At 44.9% G+C, this 16591-nt stretch overlaps 3 protein-coding genes across 5 annotated transcripts; 2 read left to right on the plus strand and 1 right to left on the minus strand.

Annotated features, from left to right (window-relative positions):
• Positions 1–193: 193 nt before the first annotated feature.
• On the plus strand, positions 194–15901 carry LOC101784241. 3 transcript variants are annotated; one of them, XM_022823775.1, is made up of 3 exons: positions 194–702; positions 888–1278; positions 13697–15901. In XM_022823775.1, the coding sequence occupies exons 2-3, from the start codon at positions 895–897 to the stop codon at positions 14297–14299; spliced, it is 987 nt and encodes a 328-aa protein (XP_022679510.1). In that variant the 5' UTR covers positions 194–702; positions 888–894; the 3' UTR covers positions 14300–15901. The 3 variants fall into 3 exon arrangements, with proteins under 3 accessions (XP_022679510.1, XP_014660231.1, XP_004955519.1); XM_014804745.2 differs by lacking the exon at positions 13697–15901 and adding an exon at positions 2871–3541 and having other exon boundaries at positions 514–702; positions 888–2807; XM_004955462.3 differs by lacking the exon at positions 13697–15901 and having other exon boundaries at positions 516–702; positions 888–3541.
• LOC101785700 (probable carboxylesterase 15) lies at positions 7141–8360 on the minus strand. Its single transcript, XM_004955466.3, has one exon. The coding sequence runs from the start codon at positions 8298–8300 to the stop codon at positions 7269–7271; it is 1032 nt and encodes a 343-aa protein (XP_004955523.1). The 5' UTR covers positions 8301–8360; the 3' UTR covers positions 7141–7268.
• On the plus strand, positions 14478–15924 carry LOC111256203. Its single transcript, XM_022823776.1, has 2 exons — positions 14478–15223; positions 15287–15924. Exons 1-2 carry the CDS (start codon positions 14496–14498, stop codon positions 15687–15689), a joined length of 1131 nt encoding a protein of 376 aa, XP_022679511.1. The 5' UTR covers positions 14478–14495; the 3' UTR covers positions 15690–15924.
• Positions 15925–16591: the final 667 nt, after the last annotated feature.

A 16591-nucleotide genomic window follows, 5' to 3' on the forward strand; every position in this document is an offset into this window, starting at 1 on the left:
TATCAGCTCTTTTCCAAGACGTCATTGGACTATTCAATTGTTTTCTTTGAAGAGGACAATCTGTCCGAATTGCTGAGTCATCATGGGTACCAAGTGGACCATATGGTTAGATGTGCATTGCATACATCTTTGCTTCCTGTCACTCCAGAGCTCTGAATAACAGAACCCATCTAAAACAATCGGTCTGCTTTCTCCACTTCGTCTTCCCTCGGATCATGCGATCAGCTCGTGCCTTCTTCTCTTCCATCTCTGTTAACATCAGTCTATCCACCGATACATTACTCCATCATGCATCAATAACTCGTCTTCCAGAAGGGGTTAAAAGTTGAGCTCTTCATTCAGTCAGTTCTCCTGAGACCTTTTCTACTGATGATGATGTGGGCCTCTGTCAGTTCAGAATTTCTCACATTCAGACCCTACGAACAAGAAAGAGATCAGAGAGGCATCTCCATCTCCGGCCTCTCATTTTCATTTGCAGTCTAGAGGATGGGATATGGTTCGACGAGCATGGCCATAACCCGTCGTTTCTTGGCAGATATTTGCCGTGGACTGACTCGATCAGTTGCAACTGAACGTAGCTGTCAATCTAACCCTCCCCTCCCACCTCCCTCCCCTGCTCACACGCGCCTCCCCTCCTTCCCCTCATCACGCGCAGGCAGCCGTATCGAACTGGCGTCAGTCAGCTAGATCTCCTCCTTACAGGTAAAATATTTCTGTGCATTTCTGTTTTCTGTTTAGAATTAAGCAGAGATTGCATGATGCTAGTAAGCGGTCATCCCATACGTTGAACACCTTATATGCCTTAGTTTCCATTCCAGTGTGATTAGTTCCTTTGTGTGCTTGTACCAACAACTTGATCTAATCTTGGCATATGGGAATTAAATCAGCTGGCCCATGGCTGGAGGGAATTCCACCATAGACTGCTCCTACGATGCACTGGAGCAATGCTCCTCTATGATTACATGCGATGCCTCCTCATGGGACAAGAGCTTTGGAGAGAAGATATGGCTTATGAACTCACTCCAGCTCATCAGTGCCGTCCTGGCTGGAGTCATAGTCGGGATAGGCATCTACGGCCAGCGCTACCGCCACCACCGCTTCACCAGGTTTATCTTCCTCGGAGCCACGACCCTGTTCTTGCCTGTCGTCTCCACTGTTGTCTCCATGGGCGCCGGGAACAGTAACCACAGCATAGTCAGGGGTGACATTCGGTTTATTGCAGAGTGCCAACCAAGAGCACAGTCGATCCTGATTGTAATATGGGCATCCCTTGTTCAGATCATCATGATCAATACCAGTGCAGTAGTTGCTGTCGATGATAGAGAAGGTGGAAACGTAGGTCCTCCATTTGAGCTGCTTGTTCAGGGTGTCTGGATCTTTTACCTTGGTATCAGCAATATCATTCCTATGGCTGACGGATTATTTGAAATCGAGCTAATTCTTTTTGCCCTTGAAGCCACACCTTTTGCTCTCACGTGTGCCAAAATGGTATTGAAATATTATGCATATGAAAAGGCGCGACAATCCTTTGCTCTCGGACGCAATCCCCATCTTATATTTGGATACATGAAGCAACAATCGTTACAAGAAACAAGTCACGATGGTGAACCAATGGTAGCTGAGGATGCACCTCCCCCGCTGCTGGTTATGGGAGAAGAGAAAAGACACGTGGAGAAGCAGCCTCTTGGGTATGTGGTCAAGGATGACTCATGGACAACTTCGCATAACAATGGCCTGGTGACTATTGATAGAGTTTGGAGGATGGATAACGTGCTTCCAACATCAACACTGAAACCACAAAAAGACTTATGCTTGTCATTTGCATTGTTCAAGTTGTTGCGGTGCCGATTTGCAAGGTACAAGGTCAGAACTGCTGCCTCCAAGGGCACCTTCAGTTTTTTCTGGAGCTTATTGCTGAAGGATGGCGAACATGATAGGGTCTTTTTGGTCATTTCGGATGAGGTTTCTTTCCTTCATGATTATTATTATTCATCCCTCCCGATCTCCTATTCCAAGCATTGGTTGCCCGTTGCCGGTATCTTGATCTCACTACTGAGCATAGCTTACTGTTGTGCATCGATGATCACAGTAACGCTTGTGGTAGTCCAACTGTTGCTGGATGTTGGATTCGGACCTCAGTCGTTTGCATGCTATTTTTTTTGCATTCGAGGAAAACTGAGGAGCGACATGTACATCCAAGGTTATGGGAATGGGTACCTTGGTCCGGTGCTATTAATTTTGCTTTCGGTGTTAGTCTTGATGTCTGAGGTGAGGGACATAGCTACCTACATCTACTCCAACTGGACTAAAGTTGCCGTCACCTGCCACCTTGTAAACCATGCCTCTTCGCAGCATTCACTTCTCAAGAAGAAATGGATTGGCCTTCTGCTGCGTTGTCGATGCAAGCTGATGAAGCATTGGGATGAGAAAATAGGCCAGTGCACTATGCTGGAGATTCGCCCGAGAACAACCCTGCCTGTACTTCTCAGGCGTCTCCTCCACTTACCAGACCACAAGAGGAAGGTCAAGGTGCCTGCAGCAGTGAAGGTTTGCATCATGGAAGTTGTAAGAAGCACTAGAAATGGAGACCTTAGCAATGGCACAGCATCTCTCCGCTGCCGGGGCCAAGTTGGTGAAGTGCTCCTCTGGGCTTGCAACAACAAGAGTACGTCTTATACCATACTGACATGGCACATCGCCACAAGCATCCTCGAGGTCAGGTACCCACACCGGCTTGATCAACAACAAGGTTCTTCTTCTCCAATTCCGAACACGGACTATAAGATCGTTGCCACTCACCTATCAAGGTACTGTGCTTACCTTGTGACATGGTGCCCTGAGTTACTCCCTGATGATGATGCATGGAGCAGGAGCCTGTACGAGGATGTCAAGAAGGATGTTGAGCGTGTACTTGCCGGCTGCACAGCAGGAGACTCACTGACGCCAGAAGCAAATTGCCAACAGCTGATCGAAGTGCTGAGTGCAGATGCGAAGCATGAAGTGCTCAAGGAAGGCGCTAGGCTTGGAAAGCAGTTGTTGGCGCTGGTGGTCGAAGGTGAGGACGATACAGCGGCGTGGAAGTTACTGGCTGAATTTTGGTCGGAGATGATCGTGTATGTCGCGCCATCCGACAACCTCAAAGGTCATTCGGAGGCCATCGCCAGGGGTGGCGAGCTGATAACTCTGCTCTGGGTGTTGCTCTTCCATGCTGGGATCCTTAGTAGGCCAGGTGAGGACGATGGCGTTGCTCCTACTTCTGCTGGCGTGGTTTAGTAGAGTCTCCTATGTTTGGAACTACTGTTTCCTCCTTGTTTCGGATTCTTCATCGTTGAGTTCATTTCATATACCAGAATTTGTTAACTTGTGGCAGCATGTGACTCCATCTTGGTAATCAGATGATCAATTGTAACAAGTCTATTTAGAGGTCCTATAATATTGTCGAGACTCGATATTCAGATGTAATGTTAAATATTTCTACGTATTGTATTGTGATGAATATATATGTTTCAATTTGGTATTGTAATGAAGTGCTAGTATATTACACTATTACTAATTGGAGGTTCCTAAATCCTCGCGATGTGCTCTAGAAAAATAGATAAATCTTATAAATTCCCACAAAATTAAAATTAGAAACATCCAACCGTCAATCCAGTAGACTCTAATCGTAATAGCCATCGGATCTATTATGTTATCGAAAAACATAATCACATCCCTCATTATAATAATAGCCTCATTATAATAATAGTATAAAGTAACTCCTAATTCTATATCGAAATTTCCCACCTCTAGCATAGGTGGGTAATTTATATGGTTGGCATCATAACGATACATCCAGTTTGTAGCTGTGAATCTATTGAGCCGGTTATGATGCTGGAACACAACCAGTGGTAGAAGATGGAACAAATTTAGGAGTACGGAATAAATTTAAGGTCTGACAAAATCAAAAATTGAAAGTAACCAAAAAGATATCCTTTTCATTAATAGCACGAAACAGTGAAGGACGGAATAAATTGCAACCTCGATGATCAAACATTTAGGAGATAATAGCTGCAGGTCAAGAGATGATCAAACATTTAGGAAACAACACATGAAATGCACAGCCACCGATTGACCAAAACAAAAAGGAAATTAAAATGAATGCCTAATGATTTGATTTCAAATAAAAAATGCTAAAAATGAAAATTTGCAATTTGTACCTCTCAATTCAGCCTTGCCCTTGCCCTTACCCTTGGACTCCATTTTAGCCTGTGCACTTCGGATTCCCTGCGTTGTACGCTGCTTCTTGTAACACCAATGGTGTTTACTATAAATTAAACCTTACTTAAGCACTAATGAGGAGAAATAAAAAGGAAAAGAGAAAAGAAAAGGAGAAATACAGAAAAGAAGACTTGGTCAAACAAGGTTGAATTAGAGACTTGACTAAGTCAACCATGGTCAAATTAAGTCAAAAAGGTGAATTTGGATCAATTGTGACAAATGGAGTGGATTAAATTCAAATCCAGTTTGAATTTTTAAATTTAAACTTGATTTGGAAAGAGGAGTCAAATGTGGTCAAGTACCCATGTTTGAGTGCTGTTTCAAAAGGATTTTATATAACAACTTTGGAAAATATTCTACTAAGAGTTTGAGTATAATGTGTATAGAACAATTTGGACTTGATGTGGTTCACAGAAAATGGAATTTGGGTAATTTAATTGAGGCTCAAAGTTTGAACTATGTGCTGTTTGGAGACTTAGGCAGATTCTCAATTCAGTGTCTGTAACTGAAACTCATATTCAGTTCATAATCAAATCTTCAGAACTCTTAATCTCTCAAACCGTGGATCCTTTGAACAAAGTTCATATCTATCATTTGTATACCTATGTTACATCTACATTTTTGTTTATTGGTGCTTGAAGAGATTGTGTTTGGTTCGGATGAATTTATCTTAAGAAATAAGGAATGTTTCTGTGTACCGAAGCCAAAACATACAACGGTAAGGGTGCCTTTGGTTGGACTTTCCAACCTACTTTTGCAAGTCAAAAGCCAACCAAAGGACCTAAAAACCACATATAGTTTAGGTTAAAAGCTGCTTTTGCTCTAGGGTGTGTTTGATTGGGCTGTGGCTTTTGGAAAAGCTGTTGTGAGCTGTAGGCTGTAGAAAAGCAGTTGTGAGAAAGTAGCTGTGGGAAAAGCAGACTGTGAAACTGTAGGTTGTGTAAGAAATACATATAATGTCCCTAAAGGTTTGAGGGTCTGTTTATATGCAAATTGTTCGTAACAAAATATTGTGTTTACTAATTTGCATGTAAATGAGTACTTTAGAAAGAAAAAAAATAAAATTTATATGTTCTTCATCCATCAAAGTAATTGGTCCACATAAATAGAACAATATTCATCAAAAGACTTATACAATGATGCTATCCCTCAACATTACTGTCCTCTTCTCACACTAACCAAAGCATCAGCTATCGTAGTACGAATGGTATTCATGGTATCATTCTCCACACGTTTCTCATCTTCGGAGTCTTCGGATATGACTATTTATTGACGAAATATTTTTTATTTCCATAACCATATCCATTAGTGGGTCCCAATTATCATTGTTGGTGCCTATCGTTTCTTTTTTTCTTTTTGCTTCGACTGTATCTTCTAGCATTGGACGAGCATCGTCTCCCAAGCTTAGTCCCAGGATGGAGAGGAGCTTGAGCTTGCCTGGGCCATAGCCGCCCAATGTGAGCTTTGCCTGCGCCATGGCTGCCCAGCTCGAGCTTGCCAACGCCATGGCCGCCCAGCTTGAAGACGAAGTACAACACCTTGGTGCACAGTAGGAAGTTGCGCTCGACGGTGAAGACGATGAGCGTGACGAGCCACTAGCTGAGAAGGTGGCCGGAGAAGGTGGCCGGAGAAGATGGCGGTGACCATGACACAACACTTCTAGATCTCCAGCCCCAACAGGATGCGCCCCCCGCAGGGGCCGCACGACGACGCTGACGACGAGCAGCGCGAGGACGAGGACGAGCACGGAGAGCTCAAGGCCGAGGCGCGCCTGGCGGTGGCACCGTGCCGCGAAGGCGGGTCTCCGGGAGCCGTCCCTGTTGCGGAAGAGGTCCTCCTTGTGGTCGGCAATCCATCCGAGCTACAATCCATCGTCAGCAATGCATCATTAAGAAAAATGGTATCTGGAAAAGATATGGGTAGTTTATTGTCAGTGCAGAAGATCTGAGCTACAAGGTTTAGAGGAAGGCAGGTCTCGTAGTGCCGCTGTTGTAGATAGGTCTATTTTACATCGCTATTGGCTTCTTCATTGTTATTGAGGTTATTGCTGGGTTACAATCTATGGTTCTGGTTTTTGTCGGACCAGCTACAGTAAGATTGCATCGACTTCTTTCAGTGTACCGATCATAAGATCTAGTAAAATTCACTTGAAATTACACGCAAATCGGCAAATGTTCTGTATTTTGTCAAAGAAGAAAAAGGAAGTTGTGTTACAGGATAACGACTATAATTTTACTGGGGCAAGAAATTAGACATGCCGAATTTTTACCACATATTGTTTGCACATTTCATTGCCAAAAAAAGGCATTGATCAGCCCCATCTAAACGTTTTAAATAAATGAATGCAACACATAGCGTTCATCTGATACTGTTGTAATATGTATCTGCCATCTTCTAAATCTCAACTAAAAACTTACATCCCTAGTCATTGCAATAGCAACCTGTCTCTATCATCCTCAGTGCATCAAGTAACAGACATCAGGAATGCACCACCACTCGCTATCATCTTAGCCGTATGATTCTAAATTTCTAATTAATTACTCCCTCTGTCCCAAAAGACTATTCGTTTAGTCTCCAAAACTTGTCCTATAAAGAGTGTTTTATAACTTTCAGACCATCCAACAAAGGCCTTCATAAAACCTTCTGGCCCAGTGAACGAATCGATCAATTACTCCCATCATCGATGCCCGATCCAGACTCGCTAAATAAGGAAGGCTAATAGGTTCGACAATTACTATAAGCGTGCATGCATAATTAATTATACTTGGCAATCCATCCGATTAAGAAGAATTATTAGAGGTACTTTGAACTTCTAGTATTTCTACTATCTTGTCTAAAATTTTTTAAACGTCTTTGTGGGACGGAGCGAGTAGGCGCCTCTAGTTGTTGAATTATATTTGTTTATGAAAAAAGGCAATCACCCAGCATATAGTGCCTACATTTATTTCTTACAGTGACAAATATTATTTGCATCACACAGCCTTTTAATTTTCTGATTCATTCACCAATTATTAACCACTGTGCACGAACCGCCTAATAACCCGGATCAGCTCGTCCGAGGCCTCCCCGCACGGCTCCGTGACGAAGAAGGCGTGCCCCTGCCCCTCGAACACGACGAGCTCGACCTCCTTGCCGGCCGCCCTCAGCCTCGCGACGTACTCCCCGACGCGGTCGTGGAGCACGTCCTGGTCGGGATCGAGGACGAGCACCGGCGGGAAGTCGCCGCCGAGGTCGCCGAACGGGACGCTCCCCGGCGCGAGCGGGTTCGCGATCGGGTGGTCCTTGGTGGCGCCCGCCGGCAGCGCCAGGCGCCACAACTGGTCGAACAGCGCCATGCCCATGGGCTCGCCGGGCTGGGACGCCGCCTCGGACGGCGTCAGCTCCTCGCCGCCGAAGTAGGGCCAGAGCATCACGCAGCCGGCGAGCCGGAGCGGGGTGAGTGGGAGCTCCCCGGACCCGTGGCGCACAGAGATGTGGTGCGCAATGTTGCCGCCGGCCGAGTCGCCGGTGACGAACACCCGGCGGAAGTCGGCCGACTCGGCGAGCCACAGGTCGGCGCCGGCGCCGGACGCGGCGGCGGTGGCCTGGGAGCGGAGCCAGGAGAAGACGGACTCGGCGTCGTCGAGCGCGGCGGGCAGGCGGTGCTCGGGCGCGAGGCGGTAGTCGGCGGAGAGCACGACGGCGGGCAGCTCGGCGGCGAGGCGGAGCGCGCCGGCGTGGAAGTTGATCACCTCGAAGCTGGCGACGCAGAAGCCGCCGCCGTGGAAGTACACGAGCACCGGCAGCTTCTTCTCCTCCAACCCGCCGCCAGCGCCGGCGGTGGAGAGCCGGTACATGCGGAGCCGGAGGCCGTGCGCGCCGTCGTAGACGACGTCCTTCCACTCCACGGGCAGGTCCGGCGGCGGCACGCCGCCCACGAGCGGGAATACCGAGTAGTCCGTGGACCGCCTCACCGTGCCGTCGCTGAGCAGCTGGACGAGGCCGAGGCAGTCCTCGACGACATGTGGCGCTGCCGCCGAGCTTGCTGGAACGGCCGACGACATGACAAGTTGGCTACTGAACAGCGAACACAGGAGTGTGACCGAGCAAGTCACGAAGCTTTACGGCCGATAAATAGCCAGGCATGGTCGCAAGGATGCCCTGGCCTTTTATTTCGTTGACTTGGACTGACTACCGGACCCACCGGTAAGCGACACTAGGCTAGTCAGAGAGCCGTGCGTCGATCAGCCGCCGTGGACTTCTCCTACCCGCGAAGTGAGATTTTCCACGCGTGACAAGCACAATCCGTGCCACGGAGGATGACACGTCACTGTCTCCACGTGTCGAATGCTCGTCGGTCACTGCAACGAAGATAAGCTCGGAGTGAGCAGTGGCCACTGTTGGTCAAAGCGTTCCCATCAGATCACGGCGGCCGTGTGCAGTTGGCAGTTGCTTGTCTGATCATGTGACCATGTCTAGTTCCAACCTGGGTGTTGCTCTTCCATGCTGGGATCCTCGGTAGGCCAGGTGAGGACGACGGCGTTGCTCCTACTTCTGCTGGCATGGTTTAAGTAGAGTCTCCGTTAGGAACTACTGTTTCCTCCTTGTTTCGGATTCATCATCTAGAAAAAATAGATAAATCTTATAAATTCCCACAAAATTAAAATCCGAAACATCCAACCGCCAATCCAATAAACTCTTATCATAATAGCTATTGGATCTATTATGTTTACTAAAAAATTAATCACATCCCTCCTTATAATAATGGTATAAAGTAACTCCTAATTCTATATCGAAATTACCCACCTCTAGCATAGGTGGGTAATTTATATGATTGGCATCATAACAACACATCCAGTTTGTAGTTGTAAATCCATTGAGCTGGTTATAATGCTGGAACACAACTAGTGGTGGAGGATGGAACAAATTTAGGAGTATGGAATAAATTTAAGGTCTGACGAAATAAAAAATTGAAAGTAACCAAAAAGATATCCTTTTCATTGTAATAGCACGAAACAGTGAAGGACGGAATAAATTGCAAGCACGATGATCAAACATTTTGTTGGCGCTAAAAGTCAGCCGATTGACTCTTAGCGTCGGACACACGACCCGGGAGAATCTATTTAGCTCCTGTTCGGGTGATCGCTCTGGTGCGGTTCGCGCGGCTTGCCAGCCAATCTGACCTGTTGATTGGCAAGGAAGGAAACGTGTCAAATTCCAGGGGTTCTGATCGGCTAAGGTTCCGATCTCGAGGAAGCGTATCAGCGAATCGGCCGATTTGCTATGAAAAGACAATCGGCTATGATACAGCCGACGATCGTGTAGCAATTGCGAAGAAAACTATTTGAGTAAACTAGACAAAGCTACGAAAGCAACACTTGAAATAGATCTAATCGGCTATATGATAATGATGAATGAAAATAACAATAACAAAGCCGACAATTCAAATCTCAAGCTGGATAATTGGTGATAAAACTAGAACAATAGATAAAACCTATAATTCTAGTAAATATCGATAACTGGTGAATAAATCTAAACGAAACGACAGCGATGCGCCCGAAGTTAAAGCTTAGATATTACTCGATAAGCGGAACTTACAGAATCGGCCGGAGATTGTGTCGATGCAGCTCTGCCAACCTGCACGAACTCGTGAAAGAAGAAATGTATTGGCGAAGTCGCCGACTTGAAAGTAAAGTGCGATGAAAAAGTAGATTTGTTTGTATTGATTGATGTGTTGTTTACAAATCTCTAAAAGTGGCTATTTATAGCCTGTTACAACCAACTTCCTAACTGACTAGTATCTATCTCTAATCTTAAACAAAAACGAATATTTACAAACACAACTCGTATCGGAGTTGGTTATTATACTCCTGCGGACCAATCTTTCTCTATCTTCTTTCTCTGATCCACTTTAAGCCCATATTGGCCCAATCGCTCCAGCCTTCCAGTCGGCCGATCTCTACCAACTCCGCCCGCCAAAATACTGTAGCGTCAATCAGCCGATCCCCAACTGTAGCACCAATTGGCCGATTCCCAATTGTGACCTTTTAATCTGCTGCATCGGCCAGTCCTTTCCTTCCTTGACGCCGATTCCATACGTGTCAAAATCTGGCGTCAACACATTTATAATAAGAGATGATCAAACATTTAGGAAACAACACACGAAAGTGCGCAACCACCGATTGACCAAACGGAAAAAAATTTAAAATGAACGCCTAATGATTTGATTTCAAATAAAAAAAATGCTAAAAATGAAAATTTGCAATCTGTTCCTCTCAATTTAGCCTTGCCCTTGCCCTTCGACTCCATTTTAGCCTATGCACTTCTGATTCCCTGCGCTGTACGTTCTTCTGTTGCCGGCCGGCCGACGGTGCACTTCGGCACCCGTACGTCGCACTGTCGCATCTCGCCGGGCGCACCGTCGCAGCATGACCTCGGGCCTCGACGTCGCCCGTGACCCGTGATCGGCAAAGCGCTAAGGGTTGCGACGAGCACAAGCGCTAGGTCTCTCGTGTGGATTTTGGGCTGCTAGTGTTTTGGGCCATTACGCACCAGGGCAAAAAAAACAAACAAATCAATTGGCCCAATGCAAAGAACACTCGGCCTTGTAACGGTTGGCAGCCTGACGTTTCCTTTCTTCTTCCTGGACCTTTTACATTCAATCAGTTCGTCGCTCATACAGGCAGCCATGACGTCCTGTGTGTAGTAGATGCAGCAACGGAAGGGGAATGCCATACTGGGCACAACTGATTCTTGAGCAACTGGGAGTGACATGCAGTTCTGCAACAGTTCAAATTAAAGGAACTGCAAATAAATGGATGTAAATGAAGGCAGAGAAAGAAGAAAAAGGATCGAATCAAAGAGAAAAAGGAAAACCCACATGCTATTGCTAGAATCAAGATCATGGCACACAGATGCAGCCAAAGGGTCCGATCGATCTGAAAAGGAGAAGGGAACTGCGTGGTGGCATGATCGCCCCCACAGCCCCACCTTCCAGGTGGCGATGACAGTTTTGTGTCTCGCTCAGTCTGCGAAAGATTAATTGCAGCGATCTGGGCACTAAGTAAAGAACAAGGAAACAATTTATCGACAAGCTAATTTATCGATCATCCTGTGACTCGTGTTTTTGTATGTGTGATTAGTTTTTTTTTCCTTTGTGGACAAGCTGATTTATCGATCATCCTGTGAAGAATTCCATTTTTCTCGATTCAAAAGCTCAGATGGATTATCTTGTTGAGTTCCGACTGTTTCCGTATTCTCTCCATGACTCCAAAGAGCAACAAAACCCACCACCATATTAACAACCAAATAAAAACGCGTTCCGTAGAACATACGCTTCTGTCGGTGAAACCGAAGATGAAAGGACGAAGGAAGACGAGCAAAAAAGGAAAAGCTTTGTTTTGTGCTTTTGAGTCCCCCACCGTCATGCATTTGTTCCAATTTTATTATAGTTTTGGTGCTGAGAATGATGTAAAAACTTTGTTGTGTGCGGTTGCAGAGGTTGGAAACAATTTCCTTTTTCTAAAATAAAAAAATGCATTTGCACACAGGACTCCTTTTTAGCTACGTGTTCTTTTTTTATTTGCTTCTTTAAAACTTACCATTGGCGGAGAAGTGGAAATATTAACGTGGCCTTATTCTAACAAGCAAATTAATTAAGTTAACTGAACAATCAAATTAATTAAGCTAAAGAAGTGACCATGTGCGTGCATTTCGTCTATCTACAACGGATCTTTTGACTTGAAACAAAAATACCTAAAGGCAGTCAAGGTACCTTTTGGCAAGGAGACTATCATCATTGCCATAACAGAAAATATTTTAGGCTTAATCTAGATGCCCTAGGCAGTAATAAAAGGCAGTAATAAGGAGATTACTTTACTATTACTAATTGGATATTCATTTCAAAGGCCGTTATAAAAAAAAAGTAAATCCAAAAAATACTCATAAAAATAAAAAATATCTGAGACCATATGGTATACCCTAATCATTAATGGTGGATCCACAGATTGTATTGTATGGAGCCCGAGCAGAGACTAAGACATTTCCCTTGCTGTCTCCGGCAAACGATGTTCCAACTATGGATTAAAACAACTATCCTCTTGCAGATGTGGCGCTGGAACCCGAGTAGCCTTGGGCCACCCCTGGTAATCATCATTGATAAAAGTAGACATTCAATAATATATTATGTTTTGTTTAATAATTACACACATCTATCGTTAATTGCACTTCTAACTTTATGACTACGACGGGCACAGCTTTGGAAAAGAAAGGAACATATTCGCGAGCAACCATATAATAAGGAGGTATTTTCTTCCACTAACTTATTTTTAGCACGTGTCACATCGAATGTTTAGATATTAATTAGGAGTATTAAACGTAGACTATTTACAAAACCCATTACATAATACAAAACTGAACGGTAAGAGGGATCGATTAAGGCTAATTAAGCCTAATTAATCCCATCATTATCAAATGATTACTGTAGCAACACGATTGTCAAATCATGGACTAATTAGGCTTAATAGATTCATCTCGCTGTTTAGATTCGTCTTGTGTAATGGGTTTTGTAAATAGTCTACGTTTAATACTCCTAATTAGTATCTAAACATTCGATGTGACGGTTGCTAAAAATAAGTCAGTGGAAGAAAACGGGGCCTAAGCATCAAAAGCAAAGATAGGGAGCAGGAAAAAGCAAGCGCATTCAGAAAAAAAAAAACATATGGAGGAAACCCAACGTACTTGGGAAGATGAAACTGCAGGATTGAGCACTAACCATCCATAAGCAAACACATTATTCCGAGAGCGGGCAGGCAGCCGTATCGAACTGGCGTCAGTCAACTAGATCTCCGCCTTACGGTAAAATATTTCTGTGCATTTCTGTGTTCTGTTTAGAATTTAGCAGAGATTGCATGATGCTAGCAAGCAGTGATACTGATCCCATATGTTGAACACCTTATATGCCTTAGTTTCCATTCCAGTGTGATTAGTTCCTTAATTTGTGTGCTTGTACCAACAACTTGCTCTAATCTTGACATATGTGAATTAAATCAGCTGGCCCATGGCTGGAAGGAATTACACCATAGACGACTGCGTCTACGCTGCACTGGGCAAATGCTCCGCTAGGATTACATGCGAGGCTGATATGGCGTCCTCATTCCACAAGAGCTTGGGAGAGAACATATGGCTTATGAACTCACTCCTGCTCACCAGTGCCGTCCTGGCTGGAGTCATAGCAGGGATAGGCATCTACGGCCAGCGCTACCGCCACCACCGCTACACCAGGTTTATCTTCCTCGGAGCCACGACCCTATTCTTGCCTGTCGTCTCCACTGTTGTCTCCATGCGCACCGGGAACAGTGACCACAGCATACATAGGCATGATGAGGCCACTCATTTGATTGCAGACTGCGGCCCAAAAGGACTATCGGTCCTGATTCTAATATGGGCATCCCTTGTTCAGATCATCATGATCAATACCAGTGCAGTAGTTGCTGTCGATGATAGAGAAGGTGGAAACGTAGGTCCTCCATTTGAGCTGCTTGTTCAGGGTGTCTGGATCTTTTACCTTGGTATCAGCAATGTCATTCCCGCCGCTCGCACAAATGACATCACGGTACTAATTATTGGTGCCTTTGAAGCCACACCTTTTGCTCTCACGTTTGCCAAAATGGTATTGAAATATTATGCATATGAAAAGGCGCGACAATCCTTTGGTCTCGGACGCAATCCCCATCTTATTTTTGGATACATGAAGCAACAATCGTTACAAGAAACAAGTCACGATGGTGAACCAATGGTAGCTGAGGATGCACCTCCCCCGCTGCTGGTTATGGGAGAAGAGAAAAGACACGTGGAGAAGCAGCCTCTTGGGTATGTGTTCAAGGATGACTCATGGACAACTTCGCATAATAATGGCCTGGTGACTATTGATAGAGTTTGGAGGATGGATAACGTGCTTCCAACATCAACACTGAAACCAAAAAGACTTATGCTTGTCATTTGCACTGTTCAAGTTGTTGCGGTGCCGATTTGCAAGGTACAAGGTCAGAACTGCTGCCTCTAAGGGCACCTTCAGTTTTTTCTGGAGCTTATTGCTGAAGGATGGCGAACATGATAGGGTGTTTTTGGTCATTTCGGATGAGCTTTCTTTCCTTCATGATTATTATTATTCATCCCTCCCGATCTCCTATTCCAAGTATTGGTTGCCCGTTGCCGGTATCTTGATCTCACTACTGAGCATAGCTTACTGTTGTGTATTGATGATCGCAGTAACGCTTGTGGAAGTCCTGTCGTTGCTGGATGATTCAGCCAGCGGACCTCAGATTGAGTGCACTGTTTTTTGCATTCGAGGACCTCTGATGAGCAAGCCCATGGATACAGAATATGGGAACTACAACTTCGATCTGGTGCCATTAATTTTGCTTTCGGTGTTAGTCATGATGTCTGAGGTGAGGGACATAGCTACCTACATCTACTCCAACTGGACTAAAGTTGCCGTCACCTGCCACCTTGTAAACCATGCCTCTTCACAGCATTCACTTCTCAAGAAGAAATGGATTGGCCTTCTGCTGCGTTGTCGATGCAAGCTGATGAAGCATTGGGATGAGAAAATAGGTCAGTGCACTATGCTGGAGATTTGCCCGAGAACAACCGTGCCTGTACTTCTCAGGCGTCTCCTCAACTTACCAGACCACAAGAGGAAGGTCAATGTGCCTGCAGCAGTGAAGGTTTGCATCATGGAAGTTGTAAGAAGCACTAGAAATAGAGACCTTAGCAATGGCACAGCATCTCTCCGCTGCCGGGGCCAAGTTGGTGAAAGGCTCCTCTGGGCTTGCAACAACAAGAGTGTGTCTTATACCATACTGACATGGCACATCGCCACAATAATCCTCGAGGTCAGGTACCCACACCGGCTTGATCAACAACAAGGTTCCTCTTCTCCAATTCCGAACACGGATTATAAGATCGTTGCCACTCACCTATCAAGGTACTGTGCTTACCTTGTGACATGGTGCCCTGAGTTACTCCCTGATGATGATGCATGGAGCAGGAGCCTGTACGAGGATGTCAAGAAGGATGTTGAGCGTGTACTTGCCGGCTGCACAGCAGGAGACTCACTGACGCCAGAAGCAAATTGCCAACAGCTGATCGAAGTGCTGAGTGCAGATGCGAAGCATGAAGTGCTCAAGGAAGGCGCTAGGCTTGGAAAGCAGTTGTTGGCGCTGGTGGTCGAAGGTGAGGACGATACGGCGTTGTGGAAGTTACTGGCTGAATTTTGGTCGGAGATGATCGTGTATGTCGCGCCATCCGACAACCAAAAAGGTCATTCGGAGGCCATCGCCAGGGGTGGCGAGCTGATAACTCTGCTCTGGGTGTTGCTCTTCCATGCTGGGATCCTCAGTAGGCCAGGTGAGGACGACGGCGTTGCTCCTACTTCTGTTGGCGTGGTTTAGTAGAGCCTCCTATGTTTGGAACTACTGTTTCCTCCTTGTTTCGGATTCTTCATCGTGGTGCGTTGTCTGCAGTTGTTTGTGTATGTTGAGTTCATTTCATATACCAGAATTTGTTAACTTGCGGCAGCATGTGACTCCATCTTGGTAATCAGATCATCAATTGTAACAAGTCTATTTAGAGGTCCTATAATATTGTCGAGACTCGATATTCAGATGTAATGTTACATTATTTCTACATATTGTATTGTGATCAATATATATGTTTTAATTTGGTATTGTAATGAAGTGCTAGTATATTACACTATTACTAATTGGAGGCTCCTAAATCCTCGCGATGTGCTCTAGAAAAATAGATAAATCTTATAAATTTCCACAAAATTAAAATCAGAAACATCCAAGCGTCAATCCACTAGACTCTAATCATAATAGCCATTGGATCTATTATGTTTTCTAAAAATTTAATCACATCCCTCATTATAATAATGGCCTCATTATAATAATAGTATAAAGTAACTCCTAATTCTATATCGAAATTTTCCACCTCTAGCATAGGTGGGTAATTTATATGGTTGGCATCATAACTACACATCCAGTTTGTAGCTGTGAATCCATTGAGCCGGTTATGATGCTGGAACACAACCAGTGGTCGAAGATGGAACAAATTTAGGAGTACGGAATAAATTGAAGGTCTGACAAAATAAAAAATTGAAAGTAACCAAAAAGATATCCTTTTCATTATAATAGCACGAAACAGTGAAGGGCGGAATAAATTGCAAGCTCGATGATCAAACATTTAGGAGATAATAGCTGCAGGTCCAGAGATGATCAAACATTTAGGAAACAACACTTGAAATGCACAACCACCGATTGACCAAAACGAAAAGGAAATTAAAATGAATGCC

This window comes from Setaria italica, chromosome II (assembly GCF_000263155.2).
Source record: "Setaria italica strain Yugu1 chromosome II, Setaria_italica_v2.0, whole genome shotgun sequence".
Taxonomy (NCBI): domain Eukaryota; kingdom Viridiplantae; phylum Streptophyta; class Magnoliopsida; order Poales; family Poaceae; genus Setaria; species Setaria italica.

Excerpts from the sequence above, each read along its gene's own strand:
- LOC101784241 (XM_004955462.3), top strand. The coding sequence starts at position 895 with ATGGCTGGAGGGAATTCCACCATAGACTGCTCCTACGATGCACTGGAG.
- LOC101785700 (XM_004955466.3), bottom strand. The coding sequence starts at position 8,300 with ATGTCGTCGGCCGTTCCAGCAAGCTCGGCGGCAGCGCCACATGTCGTC.
- LOC111256203 (XM_022823776.1), top strand. The coding sequence starts at position 14,496 with ATGATCGCAGTAACGCTTGTGGAAGTCCTGTCGTTGCTGGATGATTCA. Across the intron at positions 15,224-15,286 it reads GTTGCCACTCACCTATCAAG|GAGCCTGTACGAGGATGTCA; the intron begins GTACTGTGCTTA and ends TGCATGGAGCAG.